The sequence below is a fragment of the Prionailurus viverrinus genome, chromosome C1 (genome assembly GCF_022837055.1).
Source record: "Prionailurus viverrinus isolate Anna chromosome C1, UM_Priviv_1.0, whole genome shotgun sequence".
NCBI classification, from domain to species: Eukaryota; Metazoa; Chordata; class Mammalia; order Carnivora; family Felidae; genus Prionailurus; species Prionailurus viverrinus.
The window spans coordinates 33,611,275-33,634,756 of record NC_062568.1 but is presented as its reverse complement, the minus strand read 5'-3'; the positions used below and the strand labels follow the sequence as shown (position 1 = coordinate 33,634,756).

Sequence of the window (23,482 nt, the reverse complement as noted above, 5' to 3'; positions counted from 1 at the left end):
AGTCAGTATGGAGTGTAGGTCATCCATCAACAGCTATCTCCCAATGTGAGTTTTCCAGCAGAAGGATGCATGCTCCTGCCTTGAGACTTTGCAGGCTCATAGTTAAAAGTCCATGTGGATGCTCTTGCTTTTCAAGGCCCTGGAATTAATAAGTATTCCCTTTGTGGCAGTACTGACACCCAGAACAGGGCTGGTAAAAGGAAAGGAAAACCAGTCACTGCTACTTGAGTGGAACTAGAGGGTGGTACAACACTCCTTACTACTCTACCCTTTATTTGAATACTTTATTTTTTATGAGGAATAGCTCATTGTCAGTAATTACTTATGTCTTTTATTTTTACTTATTTTTTTAGTGAGTGAGAGAAAGAGTGAATGTGAATAGGGGGGCAGTGGGAGAGGTATAGGGAGAGAGAGAGAACCTTCAGCAGGCTCCAAACCTAGCGCGCAGCCCAACACAGGGCTTGATCTCACCACCCTGAGATCATGACCTGAGTCTAAATCAAGAGTTAGATGCTTAACTGACTGAGCCACCCAGGTGCCCCTAGTTCTATCTTTTAAATGGTTAAACACAGGGGCAGCTGGCTGGCTCAGTCAATTAAGCACCCAACTCTTGATTTGGGGCTCAGGTCATAATCTCATGGTTCGTGAGATCAAGCCCCGCATTGGGTTCTGCTCTGACAGCACAGAACTTGCTTGGGATTCTCCCTCACACTCTCTCTCTCTGCCCCTCCTCTGCTCACGTTCTTTCTCTCTCAAAATAAAGAAATAAACTTAAAAAAAATTTAAACGCTAAAAAAAAAAACCATAATCTTGATATAAACTAGAAGCAGCTTCTATTACCATATAATAGCACAATAGCACACCTTCAGTTCGACACATATTAAACACTCGCTACATGTAGAGCATTGTGCTAGGTGCTGGAGAAATAAAAATGGCTTAGATATGATCTCTGCTCCCAAAGACCTCACAACCCTCCAGAGAAAAGACACACACACACACACACACACACACACACAACTAGTTAAAACAGAACAGATTAAACCAGATGCAGAAATCTATTTTTCCATAAATATTTTATTATTGATATTCAGTATCAATCATCCACAAGAAAGCCACAGAAGACTATCGTGAAAGGTACAGACTAATGTTTCTAGGATGCCAATGTTTTTGCATTCTAGTATAATGTTCGTTTTTCAAGAATCACAGAGAAAATGATGTGGCTCTCCATAATGATACAGGAAAAGCAGCTATCCCAAATGAAAATATGAGAGTCAGAATATTTCAGCCTAAGCTGGTGGAGAGAGGAGAATGTCAGTTGGTTGTAAAAAAGGGACGTGTTTCTACTCCACCTGTTTCCACTCGCCATTCTTAAGAAGCTGTGTGTGCAGAAGAACCAGAGCTGAGTGCAGCTGGGATATTTGGTGTAACACAGTGTCCACCTCTGAACGATGGCAGGGAACATCTCCTAAAGACTCTAGCAATTCCTAGAATCCCCAGTGCCTTTGCTTTCCATTTCAACTTAACTGTGGATATTTATCACTACCTCTCCCTTGGTGTGAAACAAACATTGTGAGGTCTTTCAGTGGCATATGCTGAATGTGGGAATGCAGCTTCTTTTCAGGAAAAAGAGCAATTTTAAGCCCAAATCTCTATTATATATAATGAACGATACTAAAAATGAGCAGAGTCCCTTTCCAGTAAAAAATGTTTACTGATAGGGGCACCTGGGTGGCTCAGTCGGTTAAAGGTCTGACTTTGGTTCAGGTCATAGTCTCATGGTCTGTGGGGTCCGTGAGTTCGAGCCCCGAGTCGCGCTCCGTACCGACAGCTCAGAGCCTGGAGCCTGGAGTAGAAACAGGTCCCTTTTTTTACAACCAACTGACATTCTCCTCTCTCCACCAACTTAGGCTGAAATATTCTGACTCTCATATTTTCATTTGGAATAGCTGCTTTTCCTGTATCACTATTCTGTGTCTCTCTCTCTCCTCCCCTCCCTCGCTCATACTCTGTATCTCTCTCCTTCAAAAATAAATAAACATTAAAAAAAATTTTTTTAATGTTTATTGAAAAAAGGTAATAAGCACACAAGCTTGAAAGACAAGCTTAAAGGAAAGGTAATTTGAAAGATCATCATCTCTTTGGACTCTACAGTATTTTTGTAACTCTTAGAAATATGTCCAGTGCTCTACATTGATGTTTATGGTTTATAGAATGGAAAAAAAGACTCCAAAAATATGCACATAAGTCACATATGTCCCAAAGCTCGACCCATTTATATGTAAATCTGGAAATGTAGAATAAAACCATTATAAATTGACAAAAGTGGAGGGGGAAAAGGTTTAGCCATGACCATGATTGAATTTTTCTGACGAGAAGCTTGATCTGTAGTTTTAAAATAGCCAGACACCTGAAAGAACAAGAAAATATTATCATGAAATAGAAAGTGAAGACTCTTCAAGCAACACAATGACCCAAAGGGCAACATATTTCAACAAAGACTCTTTTTGTTTTTCTTTTCTAATCAGAGATGTTAGGAAAGGAGCGCATGTAATTATGAAATATTCTCCTGGGGCGCCTGGGTGGCTCAGTCGGTTAAGCGTCTGACTTCGGCTCAGGTCATGATCTCACGGTCTGTGGGTTCGAGCCCCGCGTCGGGCTCTGTGCTGACAGCTCAGAGCCTGGAGCCTGTTTCAGATTCTGTGTCTCCCTCTCTCTGACCCTCCCCCGTTCATGCTCTGTCTCTCTCTGTCTCAAAAATAAATAAACGTTAAAAAAAATTGAAATATTCTCCTAGTAGAAGCTTAACTTCTCTCACAAAGTTGAAAAATTCCCATCACATTACAATACTACCAGCTTGGTGTTTTTTCCGTTTCCTGCCCTTAAACATTACCTCATTCCATGCTCACATGACACTATTTATTTGATATTTTCTCTGATAGTATCTGTGAGTTAGAGATCAGTGTCTGCAATTTATAAATGAAGAAACTAAGGCTCACAACCAGATTGCATGCAATTCTGTCTCATACTAAAGCAGATACTGTGATATTAATAACTATTCTTTACTTTAGTGTTTAATAGCCTAGGGCCCAAGAGTGAATATTAGTCAAGGCAACCCTTCCATAATGGCTTCCCGTTCATTCTATTTCATTTTCTCATTGTAAGAGCTTTCAAGCCCATATGCCACATAGTAAATTGCATCTTCCATTTAGAATAACAATAATTATTTTAAAAAATCATCACATTTAAAGGAACTAATAATCAAAATGCTTTCCCATACACAATAAAGTACAGCAATAGTATGTATGTTCCTCACAATTTCATCCCTACCCATTGGAAGAATGGGAGTGGATTTTAATCATGATTCAGTTCCCTTTATTATTTAGCCAAACAAAAAGTTAATAGACTAGAATCACATTGTGTTTTCTTGGAGTACACCATACCTGTTTCTTGTTGTTGTTGTTGTTGTTTTTCCTAAATGGTAAATATTTATTTGATAGGAATGCTCAAGTAATAAGAATAGGGGCACCTGGGGGGCTCAGTTGGTTAAGTGATCAACTCTTGATTTCAGCTCAGCTCATGATCTCACTGTCATGCTCCACACTGGGCGTGAGCCTGCTTGAGATCCTCTCTCTCTCTCACTCTCTCTCTCTCTCTCTTTTCTCCTTTCCTGCTTGCTTGCGCATGTGTGCTCTCTCTCTCTCACTCTCTCTCTCTCAAAAAAAAAAAAAAGAATAATAAAACACAAATTTTAAACATAAATAAATTTCTAATTTTTTTTTCCATGAGGAAAGTGCCATCTTTACAATATTTTACTTTTTTTTTCTTTAGGTGAGGAAGTTCAAGCTCAAATATATGTTTATTACTTTTTTCCAAGAAGACAATTTTTTTAACTTTTCTTTCTATTAAATCCAACTGCACAATTTGACATTTTTAAAGTTTATTTATTTATTTTGAGAGGGTAGGGGAGGAGCAGAGAGAGAGAGAGAGAGGGAGAGAGAGAAAATCCAAGCAGACAGCTCAGAGCTTGAATCCAGGCTCGATCTCATGAACTGTGAGATCAAGACCTGAGCCGAAATCAAGAGTTAGATGTTTTTAACCAACTGAGACACCCAGATGCCCCACCTTATTTCTTTGTATATGATTTCCACATAACTAGCTATATGACCTGGTATTCAAAAAAGATAGGTAAAAGTGTGTGATATTCCACTATATTTACTAATCCTATTAAGAGTGATAATTCTAGGGGCACCTGGAAGGTTCAGTTCATACAGCAGTTGACTTTTAACCTCGGGGTTGTGAGTTAAACCCCATGTTGGGCATACAGACTACTTTAAATTTAAAAAAAAAGAGTGATCATTCTATTTTAATATATCTCTTCCCAGAAAACTATGCTTATAAAATTATAAACTTTCATTTCTTTTTTTCTTTTCTTTTCTTTTTAATTTTTTTAACGTTTATTTACTTTTGAGACAGAGAGAGACAGAGCATGAACAGGGGAGGGGCAGAGAGAGAGAGGGAGACACAGAATCTGAAACAGGCTCCAGGCTCTGAGCTGTCAGCACAGAGCCCGATGCGGGGCTCGAACCCACGGACCGTGAGATCATGACCTGAGCCGAAGTCAGACGCTTAACCGACCAAGCCACCCAGGCACCCCAACTTTCATTTCTTTTTAAAACCAGGCAGCGAAATACATGAACCAAATCCAAATATTAACGGTGATGAGTATCATCAGAACTGAGCACATATTTCTATGAGGAAATAAAATCATTTTTTCAAATAAATACTTTCAAAATCTCTTTATGACTGAGTTGTTATAATTGGACAGATCCTGGGAATAAAGGGATAACTTACCTGTGTTCAGAGGAAACATTCAGCCTTTGATGTAATTAGGAAAGGAGTTTTTCTGCTCCTCATAATCTGCAAATGCAGAAGCAAGAAGTTCTGATTGGAAAGAGAGGGGTCTGGGATTCTCATTCATGGAGAAAGTGTTCGGAAATCTCCCAAGATCAAGACCTCTTCCCTTAAGATATGCCTGAAGGGTTCTGAAAAACTGAAGAGAGAAAGAAAGTGTTCAATGCGGTGTGTAAATTAAATATAAAAAATACTCAGAGACGGATATTTCCCCCCTCTTTTTTCCTCCGTGAATTGACTTTAGGGCTAATCTAGGAGGCAGGAGGTAGAAAATCCAGAAATACAAGTACAAACTTTAGCTACTTCTCCTACTTCCCCTCCACTGTCCTTTACCCTGCCTTGTTTTTTTTTTTTTTTTAATTTTTAAAAATGTTTCTATTTATTTTTGAGACAGAGAGAGACAGAGCATGAGCAGGGGAGGGGCAGAGAGAGAGGGAGACAGAGAATCCGAAGCAGGCTCCAGGCCCTGAGCTGTCAGCACAGAGCCCGACGCGGGGCTGGAACTCACGGAGTGTGAGATCATGACCTGAGCTGAAGTCGGACGCTCAACTGACTGAGCCACCCAGGTGCCCCTACCCTGCCTTGTTTTTGACATTTCAACCCTAAACAAGATAATTCAACATTCTTGGTGGAGATTGAGAGAGGAACATCAATTATTTAATAGCATCACGGTCAGAGGGTCCTTTGTAAACCACCTCTGAACCACTTAGGTCAGAGATTAAATGGAACTTCACAGTGGTCAAGCTCTGGGCCTCCTCTCTGAAGGTGAGATCCTGGCCATTGTCTTCTGCACCAATTCTTTCAGGCATGTGTTTTTCAAAAAGCTTTCCTTTATAAAATGGATACATAGAAGCTTGCAAAGGGCTGCTTGGTTGTTTTAACCCTATACTGTCATATTTCACATCATTTTCTTTAGGGAAACTATTTTTTGAAATAGTAATGTCAGCATGTTTATTGTATTTGGCATATTTTCAAAAGAGAATTTTTACTGATGTTCTGAATTCTACTTCCTAGATAGATTTATCTTGAAAATAATGCTTGGGGAGCACCTGGCTGACTCAGTTGGTAGAGCATGCAACTCTTGGTCTCAGGGATGTGGTACTGAGCCCCACATTGGGCGTAGAGATTACTTAAAAATAAATCTTAAAAAAAAATAAAGAAAAGAATGCTTGGTAAATTGAAAAGAATGCAGGTCAACTTTCAGTTTTTGTAATTGAGCTTTGCACGTGTTGGTCATATGAGAATTGATTTTATTATCAGTTCAGTCTGAGCTATGCAAAAATCAATTCCCCATGATACTCTTGATTTTGTGTATGTGTGAGAAATACAGGCTATAAAGTCAATGTGTATGTACGATCATTTACAAATGTAAGGTGTCGTGTGTACATAAAATCATTACTATATATAAATTTGCTTCTCCTTACAGGACAGATATAAATTGGGCAGAAGAACAAAAGGATACCAGCTACCAGGGTAGCAAAGCCCTTGACCAGATTTCTTGGCAGGAATCGCTTTGGCACTTGGTAGCCTCCTCACCACCGTGCTCCAACAGAGTGCAGTGTGCATAAATCCAGAGAGGTGCCAATTTCACCCTGCAGCCCAGCATGCCCCAGAGTATGCTCTTACCAGCTCTCTGTTCCGGGGATTGTTGAGCGGCTTCCATTTCTCTCCGTTTCTCACTGTGGCTCCAGGCACAAGCCCAAGTAGCACCAGGACAACACACAGCAGCAGGAGTGCTTTGGGCATGGTGGAACGAAGCTGAGTGGAAGGCAGGATCAGGGAGATATCAATGGTCTGAGAGAAAAGAGGGAAAGAAAAGAAGAAGGAGGAGTTGGAGGGGTAGGAGGAAGGTGAAGGAAGAGGGAGGAGGAGAGAAGGGAGGGCGAAAGTAAAAAGAGAAAGAGGAAACATTTTTAAAGAGAGACAGGGAGGAAAAAATAGTATATTGGTGCACCTGAATTTTGCAGCCCTTTTTTCCCCATGTTTATTTGCAAATGAAGACCCCCAAATCCAGTTTATTAGCTTAAAGGAGTCTATGATGATAATGTTATACAGTGATGAGCAAAGCAATTATGAATACAACCCAGAAAGTCTGAGTACGCTTTTTCATCTTCGAAAAAAATGCACTTTGTTGTCTCCAAAGAAAGTGCAAGTCTTAAAAAAAAAGCATACGCATGTATTAAGATAGCAGTCTCAATAAACAAAGGAGGAGGAGGAGGAGGAGGAGGAGGAGGAGGAGGAGAAAAAAGAAAAGATATACCAAAAACTGAGAAATGCACCTTACACACACATCTCAGACAGACTCACACCACATCAGCATAAGTATGGATTGTCTCTGACTCCAAAATGTGAAATGGAAATGAAATACACAGAAAGGGCTAATAAAGCTTACCAGGAGTTTGGCTTTGCTGGTCCTGGTTGGCTACCCTGCTTACAATCTGCAAGGCCATTTATGGCTACTTATAACCAATGGACCGGCTGCAGGTGGGAGTCAATGACGTGAGCAGGGGAAGTTGAAAAATAATGATTCCATTTTCATCCAAGGCACCAAACACCCCTGAGAGTCATATCTTCAAGTTTCTTCAGGGGTGACAGTGAACTTATTTGTCTTATAAATACAGGAGCCTCTCCTCCAACCACTGACCATTTTATGTGGATTTTATAAAACATGCAAGGCACTTGTATACAACAAAGTGGATTTTTACTTTTTCATTCTTAAGAGAAGGGTATACACAGCAGATGGCAATATGATGATGATTACCCACCTAATAGAATGCTCTTTTGGAGGTATCAGCTTTTCAAATTAACATCATTTTTTTGAACAGGAAATCCTATTGCAAGAGATAAAACTGTTCTTTGTGATCTATGCCTTATATTTCTTCTGAGAATCTCAAAAAGCTTTACAAGTTTTAAATAGCGGCATGGTTTATCATAAAAAAAAACCTTCGAAATAGAGCAAAAAGATAGCATGTATTTCTTGGAAAAAAATTGCTATACATATCGCATCTCCTTGCTGCATAAATTCCATCCTTAGAAAATGGTAGGGTCGAGAAATTGGACATGAGTTGTGAAGTTGCTTTGGTTGCAATAATTCAGAACAATTGAGGACAAGGTCTTTGTGAGAAGGCTAGTAACATGGACTAAAATTTAGAATACCTGGCCATGGTCTGTCTTGCTATATCAATCCTGGGCAAGTCACTAATGACCTTCATTTATTTATTCCTTTGTTAATTAATTCAACAAACTTAAAAAAATTTTTTAATGTTTATTTATCTTGAGAGAGAGAGAAAGAGAGCACAAGCAGGGGAGGGGCAGAGAGAGAGGGAGACACAGAATCTGAAGCAGGCTCCAGGCTCTAATCTGTCAGCACAGAGCCCGACACGGGCCTCAAACCCATGAACTGTGAGATCACCACCTGAGCCAAAGTCGGATGCTTAACTGGCTGAGCCACTCAGGTGCCCCAATTCAACAAACTTTTATTGAGTGCCTACTATGTGCCAGGCACTCTAATAGGCCTTTTTTTAAATGTAACGACCTTATGTATTTATAAAATTTTTAATTAAGGTATAGTTGACATACAACATTATATTAGTTGCAGGTGTATCACATAGTGATTTGACAATTACATTATGAAAAGCTTACCATGATGAGTGTGGTCACCATCTGTTCAAGTAGGCTTTGAGGATCAAATGGTAAGAATAATAAATATTGGCTCTGCCTTTATTAAACTAATACATTAGAGGGCAAGACACATTAATCAAATCATTAAACAACAAAATGCATAAATACAAATGATGATAATATCTATGAAGAGAAACTGGGTGCTGTGAGACTGTAGCAGAGGGGGATATGATTCAGTTTCAGGGGTCAGGGAAGGCTTCTGTGAAGAAGTGACCTTACATCTAGTAGGTGAGTAGGAGTTACCTAGGCAACCTAGCAAGGACAGAAGGACTAGAGTTTCAAACAAGACTCTGGCTGAAAGCAACATGGAACATCGGAGCAAATGAAGATAAATTACAATGCCAGAAAGAGAGGGGGGGCTGTGCTGTGAGATGGGGTTGGAGAGGTAGTCAGATCACGATCTTTCTGCCCCAAGCAATGCTGATTGAAGGGTTTTAAGTATCCAAACAGCTCGCTCAGATTTGCAGTTTTAAAAGATTTTTCTGCTTGCAGTGAGGGCAGATAGAGCTAGAAAAGAGGGATGTGAGAGAACAGTTGGGTGCCTATTGCAGTAATCCAGGCAGGAAGATGTTAAATTGGATTAGGATGGCATCACAGATATAGAGATGTGGCTGGATCTGAGAGATATTTTAGAAGGTACTGGCAATGTCCTGAATACTATGGAAGGCAGAACTCAGGGGAAGAGAATTTCAAGAACAATCAGGATTGTATAGCTGAATGGATGACAGGGCCATTCACTGAGATATCGAACATTGGCATAGAGGGACAAAGATCATGAGTTCCATTTGGGACATGTTGTTTTTGAGGAGACTTTAAGATCTCCAAGGGGTGGAGGGACACCTTGGGTGGCTCAGTCAGTTAAGCATCTGGCTCTTTTTTGTGTGTGTGTGAGAGAGAAAGAGAGTATGTGTGCACATGCAGACAAGTGCGAGCTAGGGAGGGGAGAGGTAGAGGGAGAGAGAGAATCTCAGGCAGGCGGCACACCCAGCTCAGAGTCCATGGAGGTGCTCGATCTCATGACCATGACATCATGACCCGAACCAAAATCAAGAGTCACTGGCTTAATTAACAGATTTAGCCATCCAGGAGCCCCAAGTGTCCGACTCCTGATCTTAGCTCAGGTCTTTTTTTTTTCTTTTTTCTTTCTTTAAATTTTATTTGAAAGTATATTTTGCACTATTTTGTTTTTTTAATTTTATTTTTTATTTTTTTAAATTTACATCCAAATTAGTTAGCATATAGTGCGACGATAATTTCAGGAGTAGATTCCTTAGTGCCCCTTACCCATTTAGCCCATCTCTCCTTCCACAACCCTTCCAGTAACCCTCTGTTTGTTCTCCATATTTATGAGTCTCTATGTTTTGTCCCCCTCCCTGTTTTTATATTATTTTTGTTTCCCTTCCCTTATGTTCATCTGTTTTGTCTCCTAAAGTCCTCATATGAGTGAAGTCATATGACATTTGTCTTTCTCTGCCTGACTAATTTCACTTAGCATAATACCCTCCAGTTCCATCCATGTAGTTGCAAATGACAAGATTTCATTCTTTTTGGTTGCCGAGTAATACTTCATTGTGAATATATACCACATCTTCTTTATCCATTCATCCATCGCTGGACGTTTGGGCTCTTTCCATACTTTGGCTATTGTTGATAGTGCTGCTATAAACATGGGGGTGCATGTGTCCCTTTGAAACAGCACACCTGTATCCCTTGGATAAATACCTAGTAGTGCAATTGCTGGGCCATAGGGTAGTTCTATTTTTAATTCTTTGAGGAAACTCCATACTGTTTTCCAGAGTGGCTGCACCAGCTTGCATTCCCACCAACAATGCAAAAGAGATCCTCTTTCTCCGCATCCTTGCCAACGTCTGTTGTTGCCTGAGTTGTTAATGTTAGCCATTCTGACAGGCATAAGGTGGTATCTCATTGTGGTTTTGATTTGTATTTCCCTGATGATGAGTGAAGTTGAGCATGTTTTCATGTGTCAGTTGGCTATCTGGATGTCTTCCTTGGAGAAGTGTCTATTCATGCCTTTTACCCATCTCTTCACTGGATTATTTGCTTTTTGGGTGTTGAGTTTGATAAGTTCTTTATAGATTTTGGATACCTACCCTTTATCTGATATGTCGTTTGCAAATATCTTCTCCCATTCTGTCAGTTGCCTTTTAGTGTTGCTGATTGTTTCCTTTGCTGTGCAGAAGCTTTTTATTTTGATGAGGTCCCAGTAGTTCATTTTTGCTTTTGTTTCCCTTGCCTCCAGAGACGTGTTGAGTAAGAAGTTGCTGCGGCCAAGATCAAAGAGGTTTTTGCCTGCTTTCTCCTCGAGGATTTTGATGGTTTCCTGTCTTACACTGAGGTCTTTCATCCATTTTGAGTTTATTTTTGTGTATGGTGTAAGAAAGCAGTCCAGGCTCATTCTTCTGCATGTCGCTGTCCAGTTTTCCCAGCACCACTTGCTGAAGAGACTGTCTTTATTCCATTGGATATTCTTTCCTGCTTTGTCCAAGATTAGTTGGCCATACGTTTTTGGGTCCATTTCTGGGTTCTCTATTCTGTTCCATTGATCTGAGTGTCTGTCCTTGTGCCAGTGCCATACTGTCTTGATGATTACAGCTTTGTAGTATAGCTTGAAGTCTGGGATTGTGATGCCTCCTGCTTTGGTTTTCTTTTTCAAGATTGCTTTGGCTAGTCGGGGTCTTTTCTGGTTCCATACAAATTTTAGGATTATTTGTTCTAGCTTTGTGAAGAATGCTGGTGTTACTTTGATAGGGATTGCATTGAATATGTAGAATGTTTTGGGTAGTATCAACATTTTAACAATATTTGTTCTTCCTACCCAGGAGCATGGAATCTTTTTCCATTTGTTTTGTGTCTTCTTCAATTTCTTTCATAAGCTTTCTACAGTTTTCAGGGTATAGATTTTTCACCTCTTTGGTTAGATTTATTCCTAGGTATTTTATGGTTTTTGGTGCAATTGTAAATGGGATCGATTCCTTGATTTCTCTGTCACTTCATTGTTCGTGTATAGGAATGCAACCGATTTCCGTGCGTTGATTTTATATCCTGCAACTTTGCTGAATTCATGGATCGGTTTTAGCAGTTTTGGGGTGGAATCTTTTGGGTTTTCCATATAGAGTATCATGTCTTCTGCGAAGAGTGAAAGTTTGACCTCCTCCTGGCTGATTTGGATGCCTTTTATTTCTTTGTGTTGTCTGATTGCAGAGGCTAAGACCTCCAATACTATGTTGAATAACAGTGGCGAGAGCATACATCTCTGTCTTGTTCCTGACCTTAGGGGGAAAGCTCTCAGTTTTTCCCCATTGAGGATGATATTAGCATTGAATCATTCATATATGGCTTTTATGATCTCGAGGTATGCTCCTCTATCCCTGCTTTCTTGAGGGTTTTTATCAAGAAAGGATGCTGTATTTTGTCAAATGCTTTCTCTGCATCTATTGAAAGGATCATATGCTTCTTGTCCTTTCTTTTATTGATGTGATAAATCACATTAATTGTTTTGCAGATATTGAACCAGCCCTGCATCCCAGGTATAAATCCCGCTTGGTCATGGTGAATAATTTTTTTAATGTATTTTTGGATCTGGTTGGCTAATATCTTGTTGAGGATTTTTGCATATATGTTCATCAGAGAAACTGGTCTATAGTTCTCCTTTTTAGAGGGGTGTCTGTCTGATTTTGGAATCAAGGTAATGCTGGCTTCATAGAAAGAGTTTGGAAGTTTTCCTTCCCTTTCTATTTTTTGGAACAGTTTCAAGAGAATAGGTGTTAACTCTTCCTTAAATGTTTGGTAGAATTCCCCTGGTAGGCCATCTGGCCCTGGACTCTTGTTTTTTAGCAGATTTTTGATTACTAATTCGATTTCCTTACTGGTTATGGGTCTGTTCAAATTTTCCAGTTCTTCCTGTTTCAGTTTTGGTAGTGTATATGTTTCTAGGAATTTGTCCATTTCTTCCAGATTGCCCATTTTATTGGCATATAATTGCTCATAATATTCTCTTATTATTGTTTTTATTTCTGTTGTGTTGGTTGTTATCTCTCCTCTTTCATTCTTGGTTTTATTTATTTGGGTCCTTTCCTTTTTCTTTTTGATCAAACTGGCTAGTGGTTTATCAATTTTGTTAATTCTTTCAAAGAACCAGCTTCTGGTTTCACTGATCTGTTCTACTGGTTTTTTTGGTCTTGATAGCATTAATTTCTGCTCTAATCTTTATTATTTCCTGTATTCTGCTGGTTTGGGGTTTTATTTGTTGTTCTTTTTCCAGTTCCTTAAGGCATAAGGTTAGGTTGTGTTTCTGAGATGTTTCTTCCTTCTTTAGGAAGGTGTGGATTGCTATATACTTTCCTCTTATGACCGCCTTTGCTGCGTCCCAGAGGTTTTGGGTTGTGGTGTTTTCATTTGCATTGACTTCCATATACTTTTTCATTTCCTCTTTAACTGCTTGGTTAGCCCATTCATTCTTTAGTAGGATGGTCTTCAGTCTCCAAGTATTTGTTACCTTTCCAAATTTTTTCTTGTGGTTGATTTCGAGTTTCATAGTGTTGTGGTCTGAAAATATGCACGGTATGATCTCGATCTTTTTGTACTTACTTAGGGCTGATTTGTGTTCCAGTATATGGTCTATTCTGGAGAACGTTCCATGTGCACTGGAGAAGAATGTATATTCTGCTGCCTTAGGATGAAATGTTCTGAATATATCTGTTAAGTCCACCTGGTCCAGTGTGTTATTCAAAGCCATTGTTTCCTTGTTGATTTTTTGATCAGATGATCTGTCCATTGCTGTGAGTGGGGTGTTGAAGTCTCCTACTATTATGGTATTACTATTGATGAGTTTCTTTGTGATGAATTGATTTATATATTTGGGTGCTACCACATTTGACACATAAATGTTTACAATTATTAGGTCTTCTTGGTCTACAGACCCCTTATGATATAATGCCCTTCTGCATCTCTTGATACAGTCTTTATTTTAAAGTCTAGATTGTCTAAGTATGGCTACTCCAGCTTTCTTTTGTTGACCATTAGCATGATAGATGGTTCTCCATCCTCTTATTTTCAATCTGAAGGTGTTTTTAGGTCTAAAGTGGGTCTCTTGTAAACAGCATATAGATGGATCGTGTTTTCTTATCCATTTTGTTACCCTATGTCTTTTGATTGGAGCATTGAGTCCATTGATGTTTAGAGTGACTACTGAAAGATATGAATTTATTGCCATTTTGATGCTTGTAGAGTTGGAGTTTCTGGTGGTGTACTCTGGTCCTTTCTGATCTTTTGTTGGTTTTGGTATTTATTTATTTTTATATATGTATTTTCATCTTTTCTCCCCTCAGAAAGTCCCCCTTAACATTTCTTGCAGGGCTGGTTTAGTGGTCCCAAACTCCTATACTGTTTGTTTGTCTGGGAAATTTTTTTATCTCTCCTTCTATTTTGAATGACAGCCTTTCAGCTCTGGTCTTAATCTGAGGTTGTGTTGGGCTCTGTGCTGGGCATGAAGCCCCTACTTAAAACAAAACAAAACAAAACAAAACACCAAACAACAACAACAAAAAAACAAGATATCCAAGGGGTGGAGGAGTGGAAAGTATACTGTGGGATACATAGGTCTGCAGCTCAGAGGGGAGGTCTGGGGAAAAAATGTAAATGTGGGAGTTGCTAGCATATAAGTGGATGAGATTACCTCAGTAAAAATTAAAAAATTAGAGGGGTGCCTGGGTGGCTCAGTCAGTTAGGCATCCAATTTTGGCTCAGATCATGATCTCATGGTTCATGGGTTGGCTCTGTGCTGACAGCTCAGAGACTGGAGCCTGCTTTGGATTCTGTGTCCCCCTCTCTCTCTGCTCCCTCCTCACTTGCTCTTTGTCTAGCTCTCTCTCAAAAATCAGTAAACATAAAATTAAAAATTAGAAAATGAGAAAAGGAGGTCTAGGACTTGAGCTTTGAGAAGTTTTTCACAGAACAGCCATATGCAGGAATCTACACAAGGAGACCCTTGTGTAGGGGAAACCAGGATGGTATTGAAACAAGAGAGGAAAATGTTTTAAGAAAGGACGAACTGGGTAAAATGAGGGCTGAGAAGGGTCCATGGGGCATTAGTGCTGGTAGACGCAGGCAAAAGATTAGGAGTGAGCAGATGAAGAGGAGGGATGGTACAAGTGCTTGAGAAGGTTAGCTGTGAGAGAGAGGAAAGAAGAAGGAAGTAACTGGAGAGGAGAGTGATGGGAAGGGAAGGTGTCCAGGGAGAGACTTGAATTTGTTTAAATGTCAGTGGCTAAGTGAGTAAATGAATACCCTGGAATTCCATTGCCTCATCTGTCCTTAAAACTCTAGGACTTTGAAGTTAAAGCACCTAATGATACTTAAGTGTTAAATTGTTAATGAGATTACAGCAAAGTCACTACATTGTAAACTCCTTAGACAGTGCTCACCCTTATATTCCCAATGCCGTGCACATTGAGCCCAATACTTAGATGATACACTTTTTAAATTTGGAAAGAGTGAATAAATTAGAATAGATTTTCATAGCCATTTATCTGTGAATATTTTTTTAACTTTATCTCCATTTGTATAAAAACACAGCTAATTTCCCCCCTTTTCATTTCTTTTTTTTTAAATTTTTTTTTTTATTTAACGTTTTTTATTTATTTTTGAGACAGAGAGAGACACAGCATGAACGGGGCAGGGGCAGAGAGAGAGGGAGACACAGAATCAGAAGCAGTTTCCAGGCTCTGAGCCATCAGCCCAGAGCCCGACGCGGGGCTCGAACTCACAGACCGCAAGATTGTGACCTGAGCTGAAGTCGGACGCTTAACCGACTGAGCCACCCAGGTGCCCCATCATTTCTTAAATTAAATATTTACAGGCATACCGCAGAGATATTGTGGGTTAGGTTCCAGACCATGACAATAAAGTGAATACCACCAGAAAGTGAGTCAAATGAATTTATTCATTTCTCAGTGCATATAAAAGTTATGCTTACACTATGCTATAGTATATTAAGTGTGCAAGATCATTATGTCTAAATAACAATGTACATGCCTTAATTTAAAAATGCTTTATTGCTGGGGTGCCTGGGTGGCTTGGTCGGTTAAGCGTCTGACTTCGGCTCAGGTCATGATCTCATGGTCCGTGAGTTCCAGCCCCACGTCGGGCTCTGTGCTGACAGCTCAAAGCCTGGAGCCTGTTTCAGATTCTGTGTCTCCCTTTCTCTCTGCCCCTCCCCTGTTCATGCTCTGTCTCTCTGTCTCAAAAATAAATAAACGTTAAAAAAATTAAAAAAAAAAATGCTTTATTGCTAAAGAAGAAAAAAAGGGTACCATCATCTGAACTTTGAGCGAGTCATGTTTTTGCTGGTGGAAGGTCTTGCCTTGATGTTGACGGCTACTGACTGATCAGGGTGGTAGTTGCTGAACGTTGGGGTGGCTGTGGCAGTTTCTTAAAATAAGACTAAAATGAACTTCATCATATCAATTGACTCTTTCTTTCAACTGATGATTTCTCCACAGCATGTGATGCTACTTGATAGAATTTTACACACTTCTCAAGCTTTTTTTTTAACGTTTATTTCTTTCTTTCTTTATTTAAATGTTTATTTATAATTGAGAGACAGAGACAGATTGCAAGCAGGGGAGGGGCAGAGAGAGAGGGAGACGCAGAAACCAAAGCAGGCTCCAGGCTCTGAGCTGTCAGCACAGAGCCTGATGCGGGCCTCAAACCCACAGACAGTGAGATCATGACCTGAGCTGAAGTCAGACACTTAACCGACTGAGCCACCCAGGCGCCCCAATATTTATTTATTTTTGAGAGAGAGAGACAGACTGTGAGTGGGAGAGGGGCAGAGAGAGAGGGAGACACAGAATCCAAAGCAGACTCCAGGTTCTGAGCTGTCAGTACAGAGTCTGACGTGGTGCTCAAACTCACCATGAGATCATGACCTGAGCCAAAGTTGGATGCATAACCAACTGAGCCACCCAGGTGCCCCCCACCCCCAACTTCTCAAATTTTATCATGAGATTGTAGCAACCCAGTCACATCTTCAGGCTCCACTTCTAATTCTAGTCCTCTTGCTATTTCCACCACATCAGCAATAACTTCCTCCACTGAAGTCTTGAACTCCTCAAGGTCAACCATGAGGGATGGAATCAACTTCTTCCAAATTCCTGTGAATGCTGATATTTTGACCCCTTCCCATGAATCACGAATGTTCTTAAAGGTATTTAGAATGGTGAATTCTTCCAGGAAGGTTTTCAATTTACTTTGTCCATATCCATCAGAGAAATCACTATCTATGGCAGCTATGGCCTTATGACAGGTATTTCCTTGACCCATTGGCTGTAGAATAGATGTATTAGCAGGCATGAAAACAACATTAATCTCATGGTACATCTCTATAAGAGTTTTTGGGAGACCAGGTGCATTGTCAATGAGCAGTAATATTTTGAAAGGGAGCTTTTTTTCTGCGTAGTATGTATCAACAGTGGGCTTAAAATATTCAGAAAGCCATCTTGTAAACAGATGTGCTGTCATCCAGGCTTTTTTTGGTCCATTTACAGAATGCAGGAAGAGTAGATGTAGCGTAATTTTTAAAGGTCCTGGGATTTTCAAAATGTTCAATGAGCATTGGCTTCAACTTAAAATCACCAGTTGCATTAGCCCCTAATAAGAGAGTCAACCTGTCCTTTGAAGCTTTGAAACCAGGCATTGACTTCTCTCTAGCTATGAAAGTCCTAGAAAGCATCGTCTTCTAATAGAAAGCTATTTCATTTACATTTTAAAAAATGTTTAGTGCAACCACCTTGATTAATTATCTTAGCTGGATCTTCTGGATAACTTACTGCAGCTTCTACATCAGCCCTTGCTGCTTCACCCTGCACTTTTATATTCTGGAGATGGCTTCTTTCCTTAAACCACATGAACCAACTTCTACCACGTTCAAACATACTATTCAGCTTCTTCAACTCTCTCAGCCTTCATAAAATTGTAGAGAGTAAGGACCCTGCTCTGGGTCAGGCTTTGGCTTAAGGGAATGTGGTTGGTTTGGTCTTCTATCCAGACCACTCAAACTTTCTCCATATTAGCAATAAGGCTGTTTTGCTTTCTTATCATTTGTGTGTTCACCGGAGTAGTACTTTTAATTTCCTTCAAGAACTTCTCCTTTTCTTTATAACTTGGCCAACTGGAACATATCTTAACCTAGCTTATGGCTTTCAATATGCCATCTTCACTTAGCTTAATCATTTCTAGCTTTAGATTTAAAGTGAGAGATATGTGACCCTTCCATTTGAACACAAACGGCCATTGTAGATTGTTAATTGGCCTAATTTCAATATAGTTGTGTCTCAGGGAATAAGGAAGACTGAGAAGAAGGAGATAGGAGAACAGCCAGTTGGTGGAACAGTCAGAATACACACATTTATTGAGTTCACTCTCTCACGTGGGTGCAGTTCACGGTACACCAAAACAATTACAATAGGAACGTCAAAGGTCACTGATCACAGATCACCATAACAAATATAATAATAATAAAAAAGTTTGAAATATTGTAAGAATTACCAAAATGTGACTCAGAGACACAAAGTGAACAAATGTGTTGGGAAAATGGCACTGATAGACTTGGTAGGTGCAGGGTTGCCACAAACCTACAATCTGTAAAAAAACAAAGTATCTGTGAAGTGTCATAAAGTGAAGCACAGCACAATGAACTATGCCTGTAGAGTTTCTCAATAGAGAAATGGGCTAAAGGTAACATACACATATTATCATCTTATTCACAAAGGCTGAAGTTTTCCAGGGGAGCCTAGGTGGCTCAGTTGGTTGAGTGTCTGACTCTTGATTTCAGCTCAGGTCATGATCTCACACTTCATGAGTTTGAGCCCTGCATCAGGCTCTGCACTGACAGTGCAGAGTCTGCTTGGGATTCTCTCTCTTTTCCCTCTCTCTCTACCCCTACACTACTTGCTCTGTCTCTCAAAATAAATAAATAACTTAAAATTTTTTTAAATAAATAAATAAACTTTAAAAAAGGAAGACTGGAGTCTTCCTGATTGTTTAAATAAATTATAAGAGTGCTTGGGTGGTTCATTCGGTTAAGCGACCGACTTCGGCTCAGGTCCTGATCTCATGGCTCTGGAGTTTGACCCCTGCATTGGGCTCTGTGCTGATAGCTCAGAGCCTGGAGCCTGCTTCAGCATCTGTGTCTCGCTCTCCTTCTGCCCTTCTCCAGATCACATACTGTCTCTCTCTCTCAAAAATAAACATTAAAAAAAATTATACATTTAAATAAAACTAGTGTTTTTTACCAACAATGAAGCTACAGGAAGAGAAATCAAGAAATCGATCCCATTTACAATTGCACCAAAAACCATAAAATACCTAGGAATAAATCTAACCAAAGAGGTGAAAAATCTATACCCTGAAAACTGTAGAAAGCTTATGAAAGAAATTAAAGAAGACACACACAAAAAAAATGGAAAAAGATTCCATGCTCCTGGGTAGGAAGAACAAATATTGTTAAAATGTTGATACTACCCAAAACATTCTACATATTCAATGCAATCCCTATCAAAGTAACACCAGCATTCTTCACAAAGCTAGAACAAATAATCCTAAAATTTGTATGGAACCAGAAAAGACCCCGACTAGCCAAAGCAATCTTGAAAAAGAAAACCAAAGCAGGAGGCATCACAATCCCAGACTTCAAGCTATGCCACAAAGCTGTAATCATCAAGACAGTATGGCACTGGCACAAGGACAGACACTCAGATCAATGGAACAGAATAGAGAACCCAGAAATGGACCCAAAAACATATGGCCAACTAATCTTGGACAAAGCAGGAAAGAATATCCAATGGAATAAAGACAGTCTCTTCAGCAAGTGGTGCTGGGAAAACTGGACAGCGACATGCAGAAGAATGAGCCTGGACCGCTTTCTTACACCATACACAAAAATAAACTCAAAATGGATGAAAGACCTCAGTGTAAGACAGGAAACCATCAAAATCCTCGAGGAGAAAGCAGGCAAAAACCTCTTTGATCTTGGCCGCAGCAACTTCTTACTCAACACGTCTCTGGAGGCAAGGGAAACAAAAGCAAAAATGAACTACTGGGACCTCATCAAAATAAAAAGCTTCTGCACAGCGAAGGCAACAATCAGCAAAACTAAAAGGCAACTGACAGAATGGGAGAAGATATTTGCAAATGACATATCAGATAAAGGGTAGGTATCCAAAATCTATAAAGAACTTATCAAACTCAACACCCAAAAAGCAAATAATCCAGTGAGGAGATGGGTAAAAGACATGAATAGACACTTCTCCAAGGAAAACATCCAGATAGCCAACTGACACATGAAAACATGCTCAACTTCACTCATCATCAGGGAAATACAAATCAAAACCACAATGAGATACCACCTTATGCCTGTCAGAATGGCTAACATTAACAACTCAGGCAACAACAGACGTTGGCAAGGATGCGGAGAAAGAGGATCTCTTTTGCACTGTTGGTGGGAATGCAAGCTGGTGCAGCCACTCTGGAAAACAGTATGGAGTTTCCTCAAAGAATTAAAAATAGAACTACCCTATGGCCCAGCAATTGCACTACTAGGTATTTATCCATGGGATACACGTGTGCTGTTTCGAAGGGACACATGCACCCCAATGTTTATAGCAGCACTATCAACAATAGCCAAAGTATGGAAAGAGCCCAAACGTCCAGCGATGGATGAATGGATAAAGAAGATGTGGTATATATATACAATGGGGTATTACTCGGCAATCAAAAAGAATGAAATCTTGTCATTTGCAACTACGTGGATGGAACTGGAGGGTATTATGCTAAGTGAAATTAGTCAGGCAGAGAAAGACAAATGTCATATGACTTCACTCATATGAGGACTTTAGGAGACAAAACAGATGAACATAAGGGAAGGGAAACAAAAATAATATAAAAACAGGGAGGGGGACAAAACATAGAGACTCTTAAATATGGAGAACAAATTGAGGGTTGCTGGAGGGGTTGTGGGAGGGGGGATGGGCTAAATGGGTAAGGGGCACTAAGGAATCTACTCCTGAAATCATCGTTGCACTATAAGCTAACTAATTTGGATGTAAATTAAAAAAAAAAAAAATTAAGGGGCGCCTGGGTGGCTTGGTCGGTTAAGCGTCTGACTTCGGCTCAGGTCACGATCTCGCGGTCCGTGAGTTCGAGCCCCGCGTCGGGCTCTGTGCTGACAGCTTGGAGCCTGGAGCCTGTTTCAGATTCTGTGTCTCCCTCTCTCTCTGCCCCTCCCCTGTTCATGCTCTGTCTCTCTCTGTCTCAAAAATAAATAAACATTAAAAAAAATTAAAAAAAATTTTAAAAGCCCATCAAAAAAAACCTAGTGTTTTTAATTGTTTTAATTGTTTATTAATTTTAAATTTGTTTTATTTTTATAGCTATTTAAAGTTTATTTACTTTGAGAGAGAGCATGGGCAGGGAAGGGGCAGAGACAGAGGGAGAGAGAGAATCCCAAGGAGACTTGGGGCTGTTGGCGCCGAGCCTGATGGGGGGCTCAATCTCATGAAGCATGTCATCATGACCTGAGCTGAAATCAAGAGTTGGATGCTTAACCGACTGAGCCACCCAGATGCCCCTAAATCTCTGCTTTAAGAGCAGAATGTATTATTGATTAAGCTAATGATGACATTTTCTCCAGAATGTATTAGCATAACACTAAGTAGATATTTTGCAAGTATTTGTTCAATGAATTCAGTTGGGAGAGGAGAAAAAACCCTGGGTAGTTTTAAGAAGAAAAAAGACCTTCCTCTGTTTGTAACATGTTACTGCTGTTTTTACTTCTTCTTCTTCCTTTTTTTTTTCCCAATAAGCTATTTATTTATTTTGAGAGAGAGAGAGAGAAAGAGAGAGTTAGAGAGAGGGAGGTTAGGTTCCCAAACTATTAGTTTCAGGTCTAAATGATCCCATTTGGACTCGTCAATAAACAGGGCATTTATAAAAGTTGGCAGTTGGAATATTCTAGGCAAAAGACTCTTCCACACCCAGAGGCATCTGAATGCAGACCTTTACTGGCATTTCTCTATTAGAAATTGAGGAGAAAACAGCATACTCAGCACAGGGCTACACACATAAAAGAAATCCAATAAACATGTGCTGATTAAATTATAAACTTAGATTATAAATTCAACGTGACAGGACGGATAAGGAAAGGATGCTAAACAAAGAGGATATTGCAGGGGGCACGGGAGGTTTTAAGATGATCTCTGTTGGACTATACAACCCTTTCAAGTCCTTCTGGTCTCTAATAGGTAGAAAAAGACAGAGCTGACATAGCTGTTTAGCTGTATCATGAACAGGGACAAGAATTTAATCTCCTTTTCTTTTCCCCACTCTGAATCAGGGAAAGGGAAAATTATTATCTATTGACTGCTTCCTCACTAATGATGAGAACTTCAAAGATAGTGAAAAGGTTGCTCATGTGATTAATAGAGTAAACCAGGCAGCTTCTGCTCATAGCAATCGTGACTATTTTTTCTGGCAGTGGGCAGATTTCAGTTTGAAGGAAGACCAAAGAGAAGAGGGGAGAAGAAGCACAGGCCTCTTGCCAGACACAGAACAGAAGCGAAGAAGCGTGCTCAGGGGAGCCACGGTGCCCATGCTGTATGGGACAAGAAAGCCTCACCTCTCATCCTGGAGGCCTGTGAGATCGTTTCCACATCCTGTGAGACCTTGGAGAGGTGTGGGAAGGCCCAGAAACCAATGAAATTGGACTCCTTCCCTCCTCCATTCAGATAGGGGTGACAAAATTAGTTTTAAAAAATCTGTGACATTCTCCACACTCCAACACCTCCACAATACGATTAACCCTTTGTCTCGTTCTGGCATTAGTGACATTGTATAAAATATCTCTGATTCTATCAAGTTGACCTTCAGAATTCTCTAGTCATTCACCATGCAGAAATCTCTTTAATTCTTTGCTATCCTCTGCTTTGTTTTTAAATGCTTTTAGAATGTCAAAGGGGTGGGGTGTCTGGGTGTCTCAGTCAGTTAAGCATCTGACTTCAGCTCAGGTCACGATCTCGCAGTTGGTGAGTTCGAGCCCTGTGTCAGGCTCTCTGCTGACAGCTCAGAGCCTGGAGCCTGCTTCAGATTCTGTGTCTCCCTCTCTCTCTGCCCCTCCCCTGCTTGCACTCTGCTTGTCTCTCTCTTTCTCAAAGATTTAAAAAAATGTTAAATGCATATGTTTAAGAAGACAAAAAATCTTCCTCTGTTTGAAATAAGTTACAGTTGTTTTTACTTCCTTTTTTTTTTTAAAGTTTATTTATTTTGAGAGAGGGCAAGAGCACAAGTATGTCGGCACACAGCCCAGCTCGGGGCTCAAACTTGCAAACAATGAGCTATGACCTGAGCTGAAATCAAGAGCCAGACGCTTAACGAACAGCCACCTAGGCACCCCTGCTTTTATCTCTGAAAGACCAGAGTATGAGCCAATTCTAGGAGCCTGGATCAATAAAGGAAGGGGACAAAGGCCAAGTGGGGTGGCAATCCTTCCTTAAGAGCATTGCTTTTGCTGCCTGGCCTCAGGAACTCTGCTTTCATCAGGTGTTTCTTGTCACCTACTGGGGCTTCAGCAGCAGCCTTCCCTTCTGCCATGGTCCCTCCTCTGGCCATCTTCCTCCCTGGCACCAGCCTTCCTGAGAAACAAATGCTAGTCACAAAGGGCCAGCCAGAGCATACTTTTCAATCCTACCCTAAGTTCAAGCTACTTCTCCTTTAACTAAGATGAAGGAATGGAGGCAACAAAAGGTAAAAATCATGATAATGATGCTTGATCTGAAGCCAACTTGGAGAAACAGCAGGAAAGCAGATATCTAGATTC

General features: G+C 40.1%; 1 protein-coding gene across 2 annotated transcripts; it reads right to left on the bottom strand.

Annotated features, from left to right (window-relative positions):
* Positions 1–1,189: 1,189 nt before the first annotated feature.
* CC1H2orf66 (chromosome C1 C2orf66 homolog) lies at positions 1,190–8,122 on the bottom strand. Of its 2 annotated transcripts, XM_047872343.1 has the most exons (4): positions 7,677–7,694; positions 6,538–6,669; positions 4,852–5,050; positions 1,190–2,407 (listed from the first exon to the last, which is right to left on the bottom strand). In XM_047872343.1, the coding sequence occupies exons 2-3, from the start codon at positions 6,655–6,657 to the stop codon at positions 4,871–4,873; spliced, it is 300 nt and encodes a 99-aa protein (XP_047728299.1). In that variant the 5' UTR covers positions 6,658–6,669; positions 7,677–7,694; the 3' UTR covers positions 1,190–2,407; positions 4,852–4,870. The 2 variants fall into 2 exon arrangements, with proteins under 2 accessions (XP_047728299.1, XP_047728298.1); XM_047872342.1 differs by having other exon boundaries at positions 6,538–8,122.
* Between the last annotated feature and the right edge of the window lie 15,360 nt (positions 8,123–23,482).